Genomic DNA, 23019 nt, shown 5'->3' with positions numbered 1-23019 from the left:
GCTGATTTTGCTCATTTGCTGAGACATGAGTGTAGTTGAAAATAATTTTAAGTGTTTTCAGTTTAATATTATTGTAAAATATGAGTTGAAGCCATTGATGCATTGACAATTGAGCTAAGTTATTGTACGTATAAGCTTGTCTTAATGATGTAGTGCTTATTATTGATGGTATTTATTTAAAAAATATATGAAGCCAAAGTCATTAGTAATTTTTTATGTGAGAAAAATATTTAATATATAATTTTACCTTATTTACCATTACTATTTACTACTACTATGTCGTCATTATTAAGTTACGAGACGCTTGTCCACGCGATTGCTGGAGCTACGGTTTGTATATATTTTTTTATTATATTTAGACTGATTAAAATTATTCAATAAATTAAATACAAAAAAATCATTTTAAATTTCAGGGCAGTGTTGTTGGAATGGCTGCATTTTATCCTTTAGATACATTGAGATCAAGGATACAAGGTAATATTTAATTTCCTTACATTTTATCATTCTTATCATTACTTCAATATCTTATATAGAAATTTTAATTCATTAAAATATTGTATCCATACAATGATTATTCTTGGTTATATTTTAAAAAGTATTTTTCTTTACAGTTGACGATTCCATTAAACTGCATGGCTCATCACTAGAGCTATTGATCAAAATAGCCCATAAAGAGGGTATTCATTCCCTATACCGTGGATTATATCCTGTTCTGCAATCTCTATCTATTTCAAATTTTGTTTACTTTTATACATTCCATGCTTTGAGACGAGCAGCCATGAACAATACATCAGCACTAAGAGACTTAATGTTTGGTATGTTAGCTGGTAGTATTAATGTTCTCCTTACCTCTCCCCTCTGGGTGGTAAACACCAGGATGAAGCTTCAAAATAACTCTTATTCAAATCTTTTTGAAGGTCTATACATTATTTTGAAGGAGGAAGGTTGTAAGGGTTTATGGTCAGGTACAGTCCCATCTCTATTATTAGTTTCAAATCCAGCTATTCAGTTCATGGTGTATGAATCTTTAAAGAGAAAAATTGTGTCTAAGGGATATTTTGATTCTTACACTGCATTTTTACTTGGTGCCATAGCTAAAGCAATTGCTACAACTCTAACATATCCCTTACAGCTCATTCAATCAAGACTTAGAGCTGGTACAAGTGTTAAACCTTTGCTCAAAAACATGAAATCAAAACCTTTGTCAATGTTCCGTGGTTTGGAAGCTAAGTTGTTGCAAACTGTTATGACCGCAGCATTGATGTTTTTAATTTATGAGAAGGTTATAGGTTTAGTTATAACTATAATGAGAGTGAAGGTAACAAAAAAATGATTCTAATAATTAAGCACCAATTTGAGCTCTCTGGTATTTGTTGTGTCAATTTATATGAAAATTTTCCTATCAATATTAAAAATTACCTAAACTATTGGTGGCTGGTACAAATATTTTAGCTTTTGGAATGGGTGCTGTGAATATTGAAATCAATAATATGATTCTATGGTTTTGTTGTAATATGGTCCAAGTTCGAAGTTATATTCATAAGACAAACCTATAAAATGTTTGTTTGTTAAAATACCTTTTTTTATGGTGGATGGGAGAAAGTCGAAAACTAATGCCATAATTTATCTATATTTGTAACAGTTAAATTAAAAATGATATTTATATACTTTGCTAGCTTAAAACAAATTCATATAAGTTGTAAATCATTTAGACCATACTTACAGTGCTTGTTTGTTATGTTTGATGTACAATTAAAATGCAAATGTTATTGTATATAATACATATTTTCCTTTACCAACTAGTAATGACCAACAGGACATATTACAAAAATATTTTCAATTAAATAAGGAAGTAGGAGTTGTTTGGGTACTTGTAAAATTAATAATAATGTATGCATTTCTTTTAGTTAGATGAAATGTTACAAATTATAAAGTAACTGTGATTTGAAACCAAATATTTTTGCAAAAAATAACAATTTGTTATAAACTGTAATATTGTACGGGTTAAGGAAATAAGGAAGGGGAAAAAATAATTAATTTATTAATTAAAACAATTGTTTCCTTTAATTTTAATAAATGATTGACAAAGAAGATTTTTAATTTGATTGATTCATAACTGGATATTTTATTTGAGCGAGTTTCATGTCATCTGACGTACGAATTATTACTTTGGTATATTCTTCTATTACCGATTTTAATTCGTTATAAACCTGAAACAAGGAAATAGTTAAGAATTAGAATATGTATGTAAAATAATTTATAAGCTCTAATTAAGGTTTGTTTTCACTTTATTTTCTAGTAAACATAATAAATACATTGCTTTTCTAAGAAAAAGAATAAATGGATGATAAAGCCTTCCCAGAAGATTATAATTTAACTATCTTTGCGAAAAATCCTCATTAACCATATCATTTTCATATAAATTGCCTTTTTATAAGTTTGAATTATGTATTTATGCATTTTTATTACTCATGGGTAAAAAATTAATTAATCTTATAATTTCAAATGAACAATTCTTGTATATACCTAAATTTAATTAGTATGTCAGAAATGGCTCTAAGGGTTTGGGTCAAATTTGTTCATAAATTTGGATTAAGATTGTTTCGCTTTTCCAATCCATATGTACATAGACATCAGATCTTTCCTAAAAAATGCAATTTTTCACTTTATAATTATCTTATCGTGATTTGAACCGCCCAGGTACATAAATACTTAATCTTGCAAATTTATATAATTACAATTGATTTTAATTGCTAATTTTTTCCTTGACTTTCAATCGGTTAATTTTCTTGTTTTTTAAATAGATAAAATTATATCTTAAGATTATAGTTTTGACTAAAAATATTATTTTATTTTTATTTAAATAACATATGTCAATCTTCTGATATATCTTTTTTACTATAAATATATATATATCTGTGTTCCTATCAACAGGGTATATACATAAAAATATAAATAGGATAAAGAAGATAGTGCATCCGAAAACGAACAAGTGTATGAAGTAATAGTACGTGATCATAACAGCGAAATAGAGCAAAGCGAAAATTATTCCATCCACACTACCTCTACTAATGCAAAAACGATTTAAAAGCGATCGCGTTCATCATAAAAAAGGGGCCATATACGTCCGTAAGCCGAGGACTGATACTCAAGTTCCATCAACATGTGTCGTATGTGTGTGTATCATAAGGTTGTTTTCTACCAGGATTGTATTTTTTTTTATTGTTTATATATATATACATATATATAAAAGAAAGAGGCGCCCAATTGAGGATTAACTGTGTAAAGTTAGTATTATTAATTATTTACATGAAAAACAGTTCGACTTATAGTATTCGGAAACAATACAGCCAAATCGCACGGTATCATTTTGCCTCATTTCAACAATTGCTCCATATTTTCAATTAATTTGAAAAGTTTTTAATTTATTATAATTTATTGAAAATGGTGAGGTAAAATATTCCAAGCTCGATGCTAGGTTAACCTTGTAAATGCAAAGGTTGGAATGTCAAAAGATCACATACACCCACTACAAAATGTTGACAAAAAAATATACAAATATATATATGGTGTATTTATGCCGATCTGTACAGGTAATTTGTATCCAGATGTAGATTATTTTATGCCTACGTTAACTACCACTAGCCCAGATATAACATATATAAAAAAATACTGTCCTACATTTTTATTGGTATTAGAGATGCTAATTTTACTGTTTACTATTTTTTTGACGTCATCTTCTAACCTAGCGATTGACCACAATCTAGCGTTGCAGAACTATCGATAGTTGACCTCGAAAACTATTCAGGATATCGATAGTACTATCGATAGTATCGATAGCTCTCCGTGAGCAATACTATTGATTACGGCAATACTATCGATAGTATCGCTAGCTCTCTGTAAGCAAGCAATACTATTGGTAGCAGCGATACTATTGATACTATCGATAGTATCCATAGTTTTGGGCTATCGCTTATAGTATAGCCCAAAACTATGGATACATTTAGACTATTGATAGTTTAGGTTAAAAGTAATGGTTTTTGCAAAACTATCGATCGTATTGCTCATGGGAGCTATCTATACTATCGCTAACACCTTAACTATCGATAGTCTATCGATAGTGGACTATCGATATGCAATACTACCCCAAACTTAGCGATTTAGATATTGTTCCTTAAGTTATATTTGTTGAAAAGATAAACGTAAGACAGTTATTTAGTGAAAACAATTAACTCTTAAATCATTAAATTGAATGGACCAACAGAATCTGATCACAGCTACAAACAAACACAATGAACAAAAGGAGATGTTGAACACAATATGTATGTAAAAGAAAACTTAAATGAATTTGAAGCCACAAATTTCTTATGAAGGTAGGGGAAGCTACACTTGTAGTACCTGCGCGGCGTGCGCGTTTTGCGCGTGTCGCGGCTGCTGCGCCAGCTCCAGCAGCAGCAGGTCAGCGAGGGCGAGCGGCGAGGCGCGCGGCTGGGGCGCGGCGGGCTGCAGTGCGCACGCCGCGCGCCGCAGCGCCTCGCAGCACAACTCCGCCGCCTCCAGCGCCCGCCCGCCGCGCAGCAGGGCGCGCACGCACGTGTCGCACTCTACTTCCTGTTATCGCACACGCTCACCTTATGTTGACATTTCATAACGGACACGCCCACGTGCCACGTGGGAAAAGTGTGTACATTGTGTAGTGTGTGTACTTTTAACTTGCACGAACAATACACAATTAATACTTTATATGTAAAACAAAATTAAAAAAATATCTTTTTTTTTTGCCTTAGTAACCTGTAAACGCTTTGCGACATTATTGAATAAACTGGTCTTGCATATAAAGATTTCTATTTCAGCAGTAAGTATTTATTTTTGAATGTCTTTTTTTTTTAAATTATAATCTTTTAATGTCTTTATATCTCCATATTTATTGTATCTATATTCTGTGGTCTATAAAAGTTTATACATAATTGAATTAGCTTTAATTATTATATTTTTTGAAATATATAACTAATACACTAATTTTAAACCCCTTCTACCTGGTATTGTAGAAAATATATGAAAGACTATTATGAATAATTACCATGAACCTTTGTAGAAACCAACGAGGGAAGAATTGTCCGGTACTGATAGCCCGCTTTGTTACGGCCAGTAAAGTCTCTGCATTTGCCATTTTTAACTTTGGATACAAGACCTCGAAATCTATATTTTCATTTCCTAAAACAAAAGATTAAGTCTTATTAATATACTTTACAAACGTTTTCATTTAAAAAAACTAGAAACTACAAATAGTTATTTATCATTACGTTTTTTTTATCAATGTGGGAAAAAAATTGAAAAAATAATACAAAATATTTATTTAGCGACGTCGCACTTATTTCTATTAATCACATAATTATAATTTCAATGTATCATTTAAGCAATAAATCTATAACATGCGAGATCAAGCCCAGGCAAGCATAATAGATTTTTCTAGTGCCTAATTTGTTTCATTTCATTAATTCATGCCATGCGTGGCGATAAAGAAATACATCGTGACGAAACGAAACCCCATTAGAGCAGCGTGGTAGTGTAGGCTTCATGTATACTGCTCAAAAGAGAGGAGGCCTTATTCCAGCAGTGGGATATTCCTTGTTAATTTACTTTTTATATATATAATAATTTGTAGGTTAGAGCTATTGTCTCGTTTATTGCAGAATGAATTATACTATATGCTAACGAAATTTATGCCAATTTTAATAAAGAATAATACTGCAATATATTCAATAAAATCTTTTATACTCACGGAGTAACGCCTGCTGGACTGGATCTAAAGATTCCGGAACTTCTTCACGCAACTCGGCTGCTAAATCCTCGGGCCCGATCACCTATGACAGTTATTATGTTATTTATAAAATTGAATATTCGTTAATCTATCTATAAATTATATAATCTATGTCCCAAGTAAGAACTTCACATTGTTCTGTTGGACAGATAGAAAACAAATGATCTGCACATGAACAAAACCTCAGTATGCGAGTTTAGTATGCTAGACTTACAACATATGTATAGATATCTATACAGTACATAGGTATATGACGATGATGAGTACAAACCTGCAGCGCGTCGGCGGCGGAGGGCGAGGGCGGCGCGGGGCGCGCGAGGAAGGCGTGCTCGGGCCGCGCCAGGCGCAGGCACGTGAGCGCCGCCGCCAGCCAGCGCCGCCGCGCCCCACCGCGCTCCGCTTGGCAGCGTGCGGCACGCTCGTACATCACTGCCGCCGCTGCCGGGCACACGCCACACGTTACACGTTACATCTTAACTATTTTAGTACTATTGCATTTTCATATTTTTGTTATTACTGGTCCGTGCCATTGCTTTTTTTAATAGTACTGGGAAATGTCGAAAGCACATTTTTAAAATATGATTACCTTTCCTGTAGTGGTGACGAGAGACGTGCAGCGCGTAGAGGAAGTCGTAGTAAGGGTTGTGGGGGTGTGGGTCGTGCAGCTTGGCCCGCGCCGCCGCCGCACGCTCCGCCTCCGCCGCCAGCGCGCCGCACGACACCAGCGCACCCAGCTGCTTGCGCTCCGCTACGCGATGTTTAAAGTTTTAAATCAACCATTCTCTCGTTAGTTTACTTTAAACCATCGTACTAGGTATAGGTATACGTGTGCTGTACACTAAGTACTAAGAAACTAAACGCATCGGCGTAAGATGACTTTAAATTTACGTTTTCAATGCGATTTGTTAATTATTCAGCTATATTGTGCACTACTAACAGTTCTTGATTAATATGTCATTATTTGTAATACAACACTTTTCCATTTAACTTGAATTTTACTCTCAAACTTCCGATAACAGCTTCGTTATCGTTATTTTTTTCGAAAATCAAGAATAAAATCTAGGAATCTATATTGAATATTGTTGGAATAGGCTTTAGGGGAACGCTCCATACCGAGGGCGGAGAGCAGCGCGGCGGCGGCGGCGGCGCGCGCGTGCGGCGCGGGGTTGGCGGCGGCGGCCGACAGCGCGCGCGACACGCGCCCGCCCGACAGGTGCCACTTGAACACCACCCACTGGAACATCGCCTGCGACGCACCGGAAGGGTCAGTACGCAGGCAGATCGAATGTCAAATGTGATCATTTGATAAACACGATGAACAAAAGTAAAGTTCTTCTGCACTCACGAGATTGGGGTCGTCTTTATCGGCAATACTTATGGCAGTTTCGGCTAGTCGAACCACGCATGCACCCGCGTCGTGTATTTCGAATAGCTTTATAACCTAAAAAATATATTTATAATAAAATTGTAAAATAATTTCAGTGTATCGCAGAAGAATAATAATCTTAAAAAAATTAACAGCTTAAGCGATCTTAAGCTGTTTATTTTTTTTTATTATTATCCGAGAATAAAATCAAAGTAGCGAAACGGAAAAAGTAGTAATCGTGCACATTGTGCGTGTCACCTTCATGTAATACAGCACGAGCGCCTGGTGCTGGGTGAGGCGCGCGTCGGGCGCGGCCACGAGGTGGCGCAGGAAGGGCTCGGTGCTGACACCCTTGGCGGCGCGGCAGAACGCAGTGTACGCGCCCTCTGCGTCTTCCAGGTCCAACAGTGCCAAGCCCAGGATAAACTGACCTGTAGGCGACAAAGTTAAGCTGTATATTTAATTGTGCCCATAATTATATATATATATATATATATATATATATATATATATATATATATATATATATATGACATGGCAGGTGAGATAAAATTTGTCAAATGATATACTTCAAAGTCATATTTAACGAACGACCTATGTCATATAAAGAAGAACTAAACAAGCAACAACAATACAAAAGAAAAAGTAGGTACACATGGGACCTTAAATGAAAATTTAAGGGGCTCCCTTGAATTTTTATTTTATTTTGTTTTTAGTATTTGTTGGTATAGTGGCAACAGTAATACATAATTTATGCAAATTTCAAGTGTCTCGCTGTCGCGGTAAATTGAGATACATCTTGGTGACAGACGGCGAAGGCTAAGTAATAGGTTTTTACCCTTTGTGTACGGTATCCTTAGAAAGATAACAACGTCGTAGGTGGTAAGACGACATAAAAATAATACCAGGTTTTACAGATCGTAAGACGACATAAAAAGAGTAGCAGGTTTTACATGGAGAAGAAAGACACAAGCTCGTACTTTGTGACAAGCTTTGGGAGAGCTTTACTGGGAAGCAAGACAATCTTGGCCAAACTGGTGTCCGATTTTAAAATTTAGTATTTAAGAAAGATTGTTAAATAAAGGCTATTATTATTATTATTATTATTTTGTTATATTACTTTTTCTCTCTTATGAGGTAACTAAATCCTACACACACGGGTCGTAGCCAAGCGCTAGTAGGAGCTAGGCAATCGTATAAGCAGCCGATGAAGGAACTTGCGGGTGTTGAGGATTATTGCCTTTTGGAGTAAATGATTAGTGTGATGAGGAACCTGTTATATGTCAAGGCTGTGTTGTAGGCTTTTGGGTACGACTCCAGTTTTTATCTACTGGAGTCGTACCAGAGATGAGTAATTTTACTTCCAGCTATGGGAGAGAACAACTTGGAATGATATGACTTGAAAAAAATGAGAGTACAAGCACAAGGATAGTGTTAATATTTTACTCACGCGAGCAAGCGTTCCACTCGCACCAGGGCTCCAGGAGCGCGACGTACTTCTGGACCAGACGCGGCTGATTGATCGAAGCCAGCCACCAGCCGAATTCAAATCCACCACTCACCGCCCAACTGTTTTTGCTTAGGAACCATTATCGCTACGGATACGTTATAAAAAATATCGAATCATATTTTCCGAAATGGAACGTACTCGACACGAACAGAATCAAGAAGACCGTCGGGCAAAGGATACAGCTGGTGCGCGAGGTGGTAGGCCATGAGCGGCAGCGCCTGGTGCCAGTGCGTGGGCGCGCGCGCGGCGGCCAGGTGAGCGCGCGCGCGCGCGCCGCCCGCCGCCGCCACGTAGGCGCCCGCCGCGCCGCCCGCCGCGCCCGCCGCGCCCTCCGCGCTCTCGCCGCCCAGCGCCGTCAGCTTCAGCCGGAACGCCTCCGACGACCCCGCCGTCCTGTTGTTATCGCGTGTTACCTCCATTTTTTTTGTGCTAGCGACGACTATTATAATAATAGATGTATATAATAGTCGTATATTATAATAGAAACGAATACCGTGACCCAGGAAGAATGTATTAACTTTGCGAATTCGGAAACTTGATGTTTTCCATAGAGTGATTAAAACGTCAGACGTTTAGATGATCGCTACTCTATCGAAGTCAATTACTATGCTAGAAAGGTTCAGCTAGTACAAAGGTAACAGGAGTGACCACCGTTAGTAGCGGTCTCGTAATACTTCAATCGGGTTAAGTAAAAAAAAAATGTTTCATCAAAGGTTCACGATGGAGTAGGAAAAATAAACTTGGATGACGGTAAAGCTGAAATAGCGGCAAATGATGTGATCGGGGGAGTATACACTCACGGTACGGACGGGCGCTGCGGCGTGGCGGCGCGCAGCCACAGCAGCGCGCGGTAGGCCTGCCAGTGCACGGCGCAGTGGCCCGCGCCCGGCACGCCGCCCGCGCCGCGCGCCGCGCCCAGCGCCGCCAGCGCGCCGCGCACCACGCGCGCCCTGCGACACCACGCGCCGCGTTAGACGCGTTAGACGATCGGTAGCGTTCGCGAGTCCAGTGGCACTCGTCGTAATTTAGACTTCTTACCTCATTTCGGCCATTTGACGGATGGCTTCTGTGACGACGGCGACACCTAAGTCGCTAGCGAATAAGTTATCGTACTCGCTCGTTTCTTCATCATCACCTGGAAGAGTGACTCCGTTCGTTACATAAATATTCCTTATTGCGTAGAAAATATACTATCGAAATAATATAACATATATAATTCAATTATGTTTCACTGTTTTCTAATAATATTGGTACTTATTACTAGTATACTATAAACAACATGCTTATTTAAATCAATAAATTATAATAATAACATAAACTTACTCTTACAGGTATCAATCTCCGGTACGTCTAATCTCAATGCGTCATTCAATTCGAGTACAGCATTTTGTAAATCTTTGATGGGCTCCAAAATTGATGTTATCTCATCAATCTGCTCTGATGTCAGAACCTGAGATATAAATACGATTACATATCATATCATGCGAGAAGGGCCAAAACAAACACCAGTAATTATTCATTAGTAGCGTTACCGGGGCGGGATGGTCCTGCGGCGCGGCGGCCAGCAGCAGGTGCAGCAGTCGCGGCAGCAGGCGGTGCTGCGGCGCGGCGCAGGCGAACAGGCGGCGCTCCAGGTCGGCGGCGCCGCCCGCGCTGGCCGCCCGCTCCCAGCGCGCGCCCGCCACCACGACGCGCACGGCGTCCGCCGACAGCTCGCCCGCCTCGCCGCCTTCATGGAAACCCAAATACCATGACGACCGACGTTTCTCGAGTCAGGTCATTTGTAGGTAGTTTATTTGAAATAAACTTAAATTGATTACATTGATTTTGAAATAAAATTAAAAATTTTTCTTCTCGTGAAAGTATGTGATTTTTTTAATGAAGTTACACTAAGATTTCCTCAAAGACATTATACATACTGTCATTAATTTTATATCAGAAACATTTGAATTAAGAATATTAAGAATACTTGTAGTTTGAGAAAATGTTTAGTTACATAAACTGAAGAACATGTCCTTATAACTGTATACGAATCCAATAAGGATTGCAAATAATTTGGGATCTCACCCATGACGACGTCGGGCAGCGTGTCCTCGGGCGACAGCATGATGCGCTCGAGCGGCTCCAGCTGGCGCACTAGCGACACGCCGCAGCGCCGCACGAGTGCGCACCACCAGCCGCACCAGCCGCCCTCCGCCTCGCCGCTCTGCGCACCGACGTACTCACTCAACTAATGTTTTCACTTCTATTGATTTTTTCAGAAACGATAACTCACATGTTTCGATACCATGAGACCGAGCGGCTTTTGAAGGCCCTCCATATATTGCATACACCAACTGTATAAATCTGACCAGCATCTGTAATGGACAATTGGCCTTTTTTATTTAAAGGAAAAAAACGTTTAGAAAGACATGATAAGCAGTGCAACAAAAAAAAAGGTTGTACTGTGTAGATCTTCAATAAAGCAATGTGCTAGCAGCTGATTTGCATATCCACTTGTTAGTAAAGAAAGTCTTACCAAAACATTATGTGATTAAACTACAAAGTTCAAATAGCCGAATAATAAAAAAAGCTAAAAATTTTACATAAGAAATCTTTACTTATGCATAAGATGCGAGTGGTCCTGCGACGCGGCGCGAGCAGTGAGGCCGCGCATGCGAGCCTGCACCGCACTCATACACGACTCGCTCAGGTCGGTCTCCGCACCCGCCTCACTGCCTCCCCAAGTTCGGCGATAGATCTGTTGATTTGAAAGTCACGACTTAAAAGTTTCAGGAAATAGCATACATAACAAAAATCTTCAGAAAGCTTTTCTTCAATGGCAATCGTTAATGTCTCTCACTATAGTCAACATACTCGGAGTATGATATACAGCACGAGTAACCTACCACGAGAGCCTTCATGACGACGGCGGTTGGAAAGAGGCCCGGCGCTAGAAGGCGGTCGCGGTAGTGGAGGTGCGACGACAGCTGCGGCAGCGCCGGCGGCGGCTCGCGCGCAGCCACCGCGCGCCAGCTCACCTCCGCGCCCAGCGCGCTGCCTGCGCACACACTACTGTTACAATATGTAAACACCCCTGCCCCTGCCTATACTGACGCTATAGGCTTGCCACTCGAGTCAAACTTACGTAATGGACCAGCAAGGGCACCAACACAGTGTAAATTATATATTAAGCATTTTTTAAATAAGTTTTCATTGTTTAAAACCTACTTGTTACAACGGCGTCTCCATCGGGCTGAGTCCAGAGAGCCCAAATGACATGGTTACCTTCACCATACCCAATTTTGTAATCAAGAAGATCTAACTAAAATGAAACAAAAATAAAAAAATTATGATAATCATCCTTGTAACAGATGTGTGTAGAATTTTATAAAAAAAAATAATAAAAACGAAACTCATTACACTTAATTCAAATATAACAAAATAATGACTATAATTGCGTGTTTGTGTCCCACATAGTTTGTAAAAAAAGGTGTAGAACTAAAATCTTAACATGTGTTCTTACTATAAATACAATTTTCATATAATATCAATATATACCTGGGGTCCAAAAATTTGACATATCTGTGAAAATTTCACAGCACCAGCTCCTCCATCATGCATTTTCATCACAACAAATTCACACTCATTTGGGAATGATAAATAAGCCACTAGGATAGTGCTTCCATCAGACCCAGTTGTATCTTGCAGCATGTGTCCATGAGCTGCAGAAAGTTAGAGTCATACATTGTAATAGATCTATATTAACTTGTATACAACAGTATAGTAAATTCTTAACATTTCCCATGGTTGACGCAATCCTACTTCATGAGGAATACAAAAAGAACTCAAAGGTGTTTCAGGTCCAATTTTTATGAACATAAAATCACCATTTTTTTTCTATAATTAAAAATTAATATTCCTAACTAGAAATTGAACCTGTAGATTTTAGTCAGTGTTGAAATCTATACTATTGAGGTCAATTATCCAGCTTGTAGCCTCTTTACTATTTTATATTTGAAATCAAAATATCAAAATATCTATATCTAAAACTTATATACAAACAGTTTATTTAAGATTACTTAACAAAGATAACAATGAGAAATTGCTTCGGCTTTAAAAATCTAAAAATAGATTTTTCTTATTTCTCTAGTAATAAAAACTCATCCTTACATACAAAATAAAATTCACTTACGGGGAGGCTTAGGTCTCATTAGGGTCTGTGATAAAGGAGCTGAAACTGCAGTAGGAGATCCACCTTCATCTATGAGCCAAGCACGCAGGCATGTATCTCCACACACAGCTACAGCTAAACCATTTATTAGCACTACTCCATAAGTATCAACTCCATCACCACTTTTGCCCCTAAAAATGTATAGGACATTTTAAAATTAACCATGACAATATTTATTTGTATCATTTCTTTTTTTAAATAAAATTTTACCTCAATGCTCCAGTAATTCCAGATAAAAATCTAGGTACAGTGGATTCTCTTTTAAGTATTGTCGTCACAGCGGAACCGGTGACTGGTAATTTAACCAACAGTAATCCTCCATCTCCTCCATAACCAAATGCAAGTGCAAATACAGCTTCACCATTATCACGCAGTAGAGAAGCACAGGAATGAGCTACTCCAGTGTCTGTTACAATAAATAATATTGGATATACACTAATATTGATATACATATATTTGTTTTTGAGTCACATTTGTATGACTTAATATTTGTTAAAATATTAAGCCTAATATTTGTCTGTCTCATCTTTGGCTTAACTCAAATACATACAAAAAATTTACATAAAACCCTTTAGGAATTCAGTTACATATAACCTATTCCAATGGAAGTAGGTAAAAAAAAAAAACAAATCTTAGATTTACATTTTTCATTTGCTAATAACTCAGCTATATTGTGCACTACTAAGAGTTTATGATTAATATATCTTTAATTATAATACAACTCTATTAGACTTAACCACTTATTTCCACTTTATTTTTACTTTCAAAATTCCGATAACAATTTCCTCAATGTTCAAAATGCCATTTTGTCACAAATATATACTGAATATTTAAAAATAAGATATGTTATATATTATATAATAATAATATTTAATTTAGATTAATCAAGCTCTCAACCAATGTTATAGTGTCAATTTGCTATAAAATGTTGTTTTCTCCTCTTTTAGTTGGAATGGAGTACACACACAAAAGATATGTAATATATAGAAATTTATACTTACTTGTATTTGAATACTGATTAAGAATGTGGTAATTATTTGGATTATTAACAGCATTTGTGTCATGAAAAATTGAAGGTGAGACACTGCCGATTGGTCCAAAAGTAGACTGTAAAGTTATAAAAAGAACAAACATGTAATCTAGTTAGTAATTTTGTAGAATAATAATCTAATATTGTAAAAGAGTTCTTACTTTTCGATCTAAGACATCAGGGTGAGGAAATATTAATCTATGTACTGAAGATACTGTAGCAGCTAATATAACCAATTGCTGTGTTGAAGCTCTTTCATAGAATGCTAAATTGTTTAGAGGTGGCGTTCCAGCTGCAACTTTGCATCTCAAATTACATAATGATAAATTAACATCCAATGAAGCTTCTGATAATTCTATAGAATCTGATGTTGTCTGCCTAAAATATAAATTAATATGATATTGTTATGTTATTTATCGGTGTACACATTCTATTTACTTCATGACTATTTATGTCACTCTGTTGAAATGTAAAATCAGATATTTATGTAAATGGATATTATGCATTATTAAATACAATGGAGTGTACAATAGTAATTGTTACTTTCAAATTATCAAAACTTAATTGTTTTATTACCAATATATAAATCGATTTCTTGTATTTGCTTTTTTAGAGTCTCTGTACCAATAACCGCCGGCTTTATGGGGTAGTTTAATATCTTGTAGCGTACTATGTGTGCCCCCTGCAAATCACAATTTTATGTTAGTTAGAGTTACATTGAAACTTAATATAAAGTCGGTCTTCACGCATGATATAAACCTGTATTAAGAACGATTTCTTTCCATTTCTCGGGTATATTATAATTTGGTGTGATTTCTTTAAAAGTAACCGGTATGGTTTCCACAAACTCCATTGTAAAAAGATAAACAATGAGCTAAATGTACCAAGAAGTTGTCACATAGAACGAGATATTCCGTAAAACTGAATAATTACTTTAATGCTTTGTGGTACATTTAATTTCGTTAATAATAGAATAATCGTTTATTGCCAAAGGTTTTTTAAATATACACGAAGTCGAATTTATTTAAAGCGGGCACATTGACGATTTGACATTGACTGTTTTAAATTTGACTTTTTTCAAACAATATATCAGTTGACATTATTTTTAGTGTGGTAAGCGATATGTACAGTAAGTAAACACTGACCATAACTGACTACGAAATATTATTATTCACTTATATTATTCGAACTTTTCTAAACTCCAGTAGTTACATTTGTAACTTAACAAATATTATTACTATAATATATTTTTAGATTTTGAAAATCGATATAAGATATCAATATAAATGTAAGATTATTTTTTTTATTAACTATGAAATAATACTATTTATTAGTAATGTGGATAAATAATATAACAATGTAATCTAACATTACAAATTCAATTCAACAATTAAATTATTATAAGTTTGACGTCACAATTTATACTTAGCTCTATATAGTCTCTAAATAAAAGAAAGAGACAGGAATAGTGCACAAATGACAGCGTCATTTTCCTCAGTTTTCTTAATTTTGGTTCGTGATTTAATTTTTTAGTTTCTAAGTAACAGCAAAATATAATAATTTTGTATATGGATTTATATACGGTAACAAATAATAAAATAGTTCTCAACTTAATAATAATATGGTGATTTTAACCCCAGTCACAAATTTATAGGTTTGTAAAGCCATCGATTTTTGTATTTATTTCGTGCTTTCAAAGTCCATTTATTTTAAAATATTACAGAGCTTTGAGTAATAATGATTTAATATATATTATTTAAATTTGGTTTAAAAAATATGCTGACTACGTTTTGTCCTAATATATGGAAGGATTTACGTAAGTTTTTCTCTACATCGATGATAAAATAATTGAAAATTTTCATCTTCTTAATTATTTAGAAAAATAATGAAGTAGTTTGCATATTCAATTTGTGTCTAATAAAATCTAACTGATGTATTTTAGAAACTAGTTTTTAAATCTTAGATGGCTTATTTTGAATACATACACCTGGTATTTTATTATTATCAAAAGCTTACAATATGAAAGAATAATTAAATAATATCAATTTCTACTATTGTTGTGTCTTTCATTTAGATATTTAACTTGAAATGCTTGCCATGTCTTATTGTTTTGACATTTCATCGCCACCTAATTTTTAACAAAAGTGCTATTTCAAATTGAAATAAATATTTCAAGTCAACTAGATGCTCAATGTATATGAATTAAATTTTGTTTGCAAATTACTAACTACTTTAATGAGACATAAAAAAAACCTTATCATATTGATACATTTGGATAAATTCAGGCAAATCAAAGAATCATAATAATCATTATACTATTATTCATTCTAGAAATCAAAGGTTTACCATGAGATCATTTCATTCATTATAACAACTCACTTTCAAGTTTTTAGAGCACCACTAAAGCTTGACATCATAGTTGTAATGTACTGTCTAAGACCTAATTAGGACCATTATTTTTTCACAAATTTTATAGTCAAAATGTAAGTAATGGTATTAATTAATAATCTGGTACTAATTTGCTATTATGAGAGTTAAAGAAATCCAACAATTACAATTCACCATATTTTAGATATTATGTAAGTATGATAAAGTGTAATGATCCAGTCTAATCAGTCAAATCAATAATTATCTTTTAAATTGTTCCATAGTTATTAAAAAAAATTTGAAAACATAAATAAACATGGTTCAATAGCTTGAGGCAAGATAGTGATTGTATAATATTTGTATTTGTCATTAAATTTCTAGAAAAAAAATATTAAAAAAGAGGCATATGAAATTTTGCGAAGTGAATAAAATATGTGGTAGGTCGAATTTCGCTCCAGTAAACTTTAAAAAGATTAGTTTGATTCAATGTTAATTTGAAACAGCACGGTGGCGGGTTGCGAGCACGGAGCGGGCGGGGCGAGCTCGGGCGGCGGGCGGCCCGCCGACACCATTCGCCGCGTCAAGGTGAAGATGTCGTCGGTATCCGCGCAAGGCGTCGTCGAGCGCGCCTCGGCCGAGTTGTCGCGGCGCATTACCGGCCTGGGGCTCCGCGGCCGGAAGCGCTCTCCTGGGGTAGTGGAACGTATGGCGAATGCGCTGTGCGGTCCCGCTTCCACTGCAGCACCTAGAATACCCCGCCGGCGTCGACCATCTCCTCGACCTCTCGTTTGGAGTCAGTTTATATTAGAAGAAAGATTTCTAGAGAAGTTTTTTCTTTATTTCACTCCTAATGAAAGAAAAACGTTAGCCCAAGTGTGCACGAAATGGCGCGACATTCTCTATTCGTCCCCGCGATGGTGGTCCGGGTTGGCTGCCGTATTAGACTGTCGCGAACTGCGCTCCGAATCTGGCTGTTGTATGCAAAGGTTTTATAATTCAGTGATTAGAAGAGGTATTCGAGGTGTTATTTTGATATCTGCTACCGATGACGATATAAATGAGCTTATTAAGCAGTTTCCCCTATCAGCGCACCACTTACACGCTATTGGACTAAAAGGATGCACAATAACAGATAGAGGATTAGAAGCTATTTTGGATCATTTACAAGTGAGTCAGATGTCTTATAAATATTGCTTACAAAAATAAAGATCCTATTAAATCGTACATTATTTTTAGGTTCTCTTTGAACTTGAACTAACGGGCTGCAATGAGATAACAGAGGCTGGTTTATGGGCATGTCTAACTCCGAGGATTGTTTCACTCACGCTTACTGATTGCATTAACATTGCTGACGAGGCTGTAAGTGTATTTCGTTCACTTCATCGACGACGCGATTGTCACTTAACACGAATTATATCTACATTCATTAATTAACAACTGCAGGTCGGTGCGGTGGCTCAGCTTTTACCGTCTCTGTACGAGTTTTCATTACAAGCATACCATGTGACGGATGCAGCTCTCGGCTATTTCTCGCCAAAGCAAAGTGCTTCGCTCAGTATATTGAGATTACACAGCTGCTGGGAACTTACTAACCATGGTGTCGTTAACATCGGTAATAATTGTCGCTTTTTAGAAATATCATAAACAAAACATTTTTGTATCTTTAAGTTCTAATGTTGTTGCATTCGAACGCGGAAAAAACTAAAATCATTCGCTTCAATTACAACATCTATCGCAGAATGTTTTTTTTTAAATAGTAACTTACAGGGCTACGAACCGATTCTTAGATATTTAATCCTCTCGAAGACGAATTGTTCGATACATCTTCTCGTCCTATCAGTGCACTCGCTGCCCAACCTGACCGTGCTGTCGCTGAGCGGCTGCAGCAAGGTGACGGACGAGGGCGTGGAGCTGCTGGCGGAGAACTTGCCGCGCCTGCGCAGTCTCGACCTGAGCTGGTGCCCGCGCGTCACCGACAACGCGCTCGAGTACATCGCCTGCGACCTCAACCACCTCGAGGAGCTCACGCTGGACAGGTGACGCCCAGCCACCGGATATTCAGAATTGTGAACGATTGAAATTATATCGCCCTTCCGTTTCAGATGCGTGCACATAACGGACATCGGCGTCGGATACATCAGCACCATGCAGTCGCTGGTGGCGCTATTCCTGCGCTGGTGCTCGCAGGTGCGCGACTTCGGCGTACAGCACCTCTGCGGCATGAGGTCCTTGCAGCTGTTGTCTCTGGCCGGTCGGTGATTTTCATTCTTCTATATTATATGAGGTTGATAGTAAACTTATAAAATTCCATTTATTAAAATAACGGTTAAGGTAAAGACTAAAGTTTATTTTTTAAACGTGCCTCTATTTAATATATGGCTGCAAATGTTTTGCTGCGAAAACAACGGCATAATATAACAAAGCAAATGATTACCTCAGTCGATCATTATAACAAAAACAAAACAACTATTGATATAAATATATTACAATGTATATTTAAACCCTAACAATGAGGAGTTGTCAACCTGCAGGGTGCCCGCTGCTGACGTCGGGCGGGCTGTCGAGCCTCATCCAGCTGCGCCAGCTGCGCGAGCTGGAGCTCACCAACTGCCCGGGCGCGTCTCCGGAGCTCTTCGACTACTTGCACGAGCACCTGCCGCGGTGTCTCATCGTCGAGTGAGCACGGACGGACCAGTCGATATGTATATAGAGGCCCGTTTGTACATAATACACTAAGAAAATCTCAGTCAATTTGTAACGTTTTCGCATTTACCGGCTTTTGAAGATTTTGTTCGATTGTAGACTTGTATCCAACAAAGTGGAAATGAGAGGGGAGGACGGATGTATCATAAATAACGAATAGTAGAGATAGTTACTTCGGGCGGAGAGGAGAGGAATAAGGTGAAACAACATCTCCGCTTTAGTGGATATCGGTTATATATGATGCACGCGACTGTACACAGTCGTCCTTTGTATACCTGATATTCATAAGCTTCCGACTACCAAATTTATTTTCAAACGAGTAACTAGCTCGGTAATTTAATTGTTAATTTTTTCCTTGATCTCAATACATTTTTATTATTTCTTTAATTTTTGATTTAGGCATGCCAAAAAGATCTTTTAATGATGTAAGCATTAAGAAGTTTAAAAGTTTTGTAGTTATTAATTATGTTTATAAGATTTTATTGAATATAATCTTACAAACATAATAAATAAAGACCCAATAATTGCTCAATTTCTCCTTTAACTAAAAAAATTATCTCTATCTAATTATTATAAAAAGTAATTTATATGAAAACATAATGTTAAGTTATTTCATTTAACAAAAGACTCGTACTATACTTTATGTAATTGATGGTTGAATGTAAAACAAAAATGAAAATTAGATGTAATAAAAAGTGTAAATGCATCTAATTTATGGATTCTCCTTCATATAATTTTATTTTTGTATCGGTTAGAATGGCGAATGTAAGATTTCCAAATAAATTCAAACTATACTGAACTATTGTATGAAAATCGATTTGTGACCGAAGCTTTAAGAAATCAGTTCAAGAAGGTCATAAGTGAATAAAATGATGTTATTTATGTTTATAGCAAAATAACATCTTAACGAATGGTCATTACGCAACTCGTCCACAATAATAACATTTCGAAATCAATTCTTCACTTATAATATTTATTTATTTAAGAGTCATTTAATAAGCAAAATATGTTTCAGATTTTCTTAAATTGTGTGAAACGAGATTAGCAAATAAACTCTTTTTAAACTTTCGTAGTTTAAACGTCATTGTTGGAAAATTGAGCAAATAAAACTAAAAGTAACAGTCATAACATTATTATAAATAATTAATCGGTGTTTTACAAACAAAAAGTTACAATAACTTTCATTATATTGAATCCCTTTTTTTCCTACCTACATTTATTTGGTAACGTATCATTTACAACTATATTAAACGATAAACTACATTACAGAAATAATACACTCGCCATTTTAGGACTGATACCTTTTTTTTACATTTCAACTGAGTGATGCTTGGATATCATAAATAAGAGCATTTTTAATAAATTGCATTTCTTTAAAATATTTTTAAGTTTATTATGTTGAGATAGAAATTTGAGATCAAGGCTTTGACGGTTGTTACAGGTAAACCGTTATTTAATACTCCATAGATTTTGAAGATATTTCGATTGCCAATCATACAATTTGAGGAGTATATTGGATTTCCATAATTGTAAAAGATTTGCCGCTTTTGGTGCTGACCTTAACATCTGTCTATACAAAAATATATTCAAACTTCATGGATAGTGTCTTATTTTTCCTGCAGTTGCTGTCTCGAATTTCTAACTTACATAATGTATGTTATACATGCATAATAATACGGATAACGAGGTTTTTTTTTATATGTTATAAATATATTTTCGTACAAAACTCAAAAGACTAAAATAACTACACTAAATACTAATATGTTCTTTTCTAGTCAAACTGGTGTAAATTTGATATCCCATCGTAATTTACAAGTCCTTGTAAGAGGCTGCATTTGAAACATGTAATCCTAATATGCTGGCTTTAATATAATCTCTACGAAATTTGACATAGATAGGAAATTTTCTTTAGTTATAACTACTCTGCCTTAGCAAGTTTCATCGCTTATAATTTATGATAGGTATTAATTATAGTCAAATTCTGATAAATTTTATTAAAATATATTTACTTAAATTTATTCGTAAATATCTTCGGTAATGTAATAGTGCAGTACGGCTTACACGCTTACGGTTAACATATTTATACTTTAAGAGTACTTTCGTTACGACGAAAATGTTTTTTTTTTTTTGTATATTCTCTCAAATATAGTACGTACCAGTTCTGTAACCTTTGAAGTGTTATAATTACTATACCGTCCGAAAAATTTCTGCATGTCCGTGCGTGTGTTTTAAATGTATATTCATATATTCTAGATGTAACTTAAAAATTTCCTTTGATAAATTTAATTTATTAAAATTTATAAGAGCTGGTGTTAAATATAATGAGTACCTAACCTAATGCTAATGACTGTGTATGGTGAAAAATTTCTGATGATGTAGAGCATAGACGTAGCTAGAAGAAAAGCACAAAAACCATCGCATTTCTAGTTTAGATGTTACAGATATTATAGCTACAAATAGAATAAAAGTTACTTATGTGAATTGGCTTCCCGCAAAAAAGATCTCTGTCTGTTATAAATTGATTGTGTTTAGTTTTAACATGATTGTAGTGCATTATAACTTAGGTCTGGGTAAAATAATATAAATGATATGATTTAAACCTATCTTACCAATTTTAGGGCACATTATATCAATTAATAAATGAAGATAATAAATACTCAACAACTAATTAAACCAATAGTGGATATTTTTAATTATAATCCAAAAGATTTTTATAATTAATTTACAATTTATAAAATATTTTGAATGTAATTTTTTAATAAAAAATATTAAGTTCTCTACGTCTTTAAGAATATAGCTTAAGCTTTTCTTGAGTCAGTCTAAAAAAAAGTATGTATTTAACTTTGACAAAATGATTCCCAGATCGACTATCCATAAATGCAAATTTAATTTTGTTTTTATGGCATGGAATATTAATAATCTCGACAATTTAAAATATTATGGAATAGCTATAGACCTTTTTAACAAGTAATATTTAAAAGATTACCTAGTCATAACTATAGAAAGCACATTTAATAATACAAAGTTTATTACCACTCTGAAGACAGCGACGTATCTAGTTTCTTAGCTGTGCCTTCGGAAGCTAGCTAGAACATAGCATCTCAAAATTTGAGAATTAATATATTAGCCTTATAAAACTTGCAAAATGTATATGATTTAAGTGGCTGCAACTTTGGTAATACCTGTTTTATTTAGAAAAAGAAAAAAATACTAAAAGCACTTAATGTATATAAACAATTATATACTGAAAAATGTAATTAGTCTAATATTGTAATAAATAATAGATATAAAGTTGTTAAAAAGATGTGACTTATACCTTCTTGATGGTTGTAATGAAAACAATAAAGCAATAAAACTTTATTCCCGAAATTATAATTTTTTAAACTATCTTTTTTTTTTTAAATTATACTTTCATTGTATATTCAGTTTACAAAATAAGTGCTTTCGGAAGAGTATATTTCAAACTTTGTGTGTTTAGATAATTATATTTTTATAAATATAAATGTGTGATTAATAACAAATTGTTTAAGCTAGCGTAAATTTTTTTTTTTCGTACAATTTGTTTAAACTTTTGTATCTTTTTCCTTTTAAGAGTATTTATTTGACTTTTTGTTAAATAAATGCACTTAATATATAGTATTAGTATTGTTGTGTGATGTTTGTGTATAGTAGGTATTTAATGTTTTCAATCAAATTTCATAAGAACACCTTATTTGTACAATGCTAAGTGAGATGTTATAGTGCAATATAGATGTACTGTTTTAAGGAGCGTTTTATTTCTTCTAAGGCATGTTTGTATTAACAAAATGGCTAGCATTGATGTCTAACCTCATAGATTTTTGGAAATTTGAGGTGCAGGTAATAAAACTAAAAAAAATATATTTAGAACCAAGAGTACTTCGAAAATTAATTAAAACCAGAAACGGGTTGTTTTCAGTTCATACGTATTCTAATAATGCTTTGTGTATCTAAGAGCTATGGTGGCATGTTTAAAATATTTTATATTAAG

The 23019-nt window shown here is 35.2% G+C and overlaps 3 protein-coding genes across 4 annotated transcripts; 2 read left to right on the top strand and 1 right to left on the bottom strand.

Annotated features, from left to right (window-relative positions):
- The first annotated feature begins 42 nt into the window (after positions 1-42).
- On the top strand, positions 43-2221 carry LOC125069157 (peroxisomal membrane protein PMP34). Its single transcript, XM_047678553.1, has 3 exons — positions 43-330; positions 414-474; positions 612-2221. Exons 1-3 carry the CDS (start codon positions 277-279, stop codon positions 1331-1333), a joined length of 837 nt encoding a protein of 278 aa, XP_047534509.1. The 5' UTR covers positions 43-276; the 3' UTR covers positions 1334-2221.
- On the bottom strand, positions 2069-14985 carry LOC125069159 (nuclear pore complex protein Nup160 homolog). Its single transcript, XM_047678555.1, has 27 exons — positions 14700-14985; positions 14517-14622; positions 14102-14318; positions 13912-14017; positions 13121-13316; positions 12872-13041; positions 12238-12401; positions 11908-12001; positions 11586-11737; positions 11298-11437; positions 10973-11054; positions 10765-10903; positions 10230-10426; positions 10021-10147; positions 9736-9832; positions 9507-9647; positions 8878-9090; positions 8638-8756; positions 7446-7618; positions 7167-7262; positions 6935-7067; positions 6408-6569; positions 6093-6259; positions 5783-5864; positions 5081-5214; positions 4399-4611; positions 2069-2210 (listed from the first exon to the last, which is right to left on the bottom strand). The coding sequence occupies exons 1-27, from the start codon at positions 14791-14793 to the stop codon at positions 2097-2099; spliced, it is 3828 nt and encodes a 1275-aa protein (XP_047534511.1). The 5' UTR covers positions 14794-14985; the 3' UTR covers positions 2069-2096.
- A 469-nt stretch (positions 14986-15454) lies between these two features.
- LOC125069489 (F-box/LRR-repeat protein 16) lies at positions 15455-21687 on the top strand. Of its 2 annotated transcripts, none has more exons than XM_047678996.1 (7): positions 15455-15594; positions 16811-17474; positions 17544-17666; positions 17751-17919; positions 18148-18343; positions 18410-18558; positions 18839-21687. In XM_047678996.1, exons 2-7 carry the CDS (start codon positions 16899-16901, stop codon positions 18985-18987), a joined length of 1362 nt encoding a protein of 453 aa, XP_047534952.1. In that variant the 5' UTR covers positions 15455-15594; positions 16811-16898; the 3' UTR covers positions 18988-21687. The 2 variants fall into 2 exon arrangements, with proteins under 2 accessions (XP_047534952.1, XP_047534951.1); XM_047678995.1 differs by lacking the exon at positions 15455-15594 and adding an exon at positions 15729-15756.
- Positions 21688-23019: the final 1332 nt, after the last annotated feature.

This window comes from Vanessa atalanta, chromosome 15 (genome assembly GCF_905147765.1).
Source record: "Vanessa atalanta chromosome 15, ilVanAtal1.2, whole genome shotgun sequence".
Classification (NCBI taxonomy): Eukaryota; Metazoa; Arthropoda; class Insecta; order Lepidoptera; family Nymphalidae; genus Vanessa; species Vanessa atalanta.
Note: the sequence above shows the minus strand (reverse complement) of the source record. Positions and strands in the feature narration are given on the sequence as shown.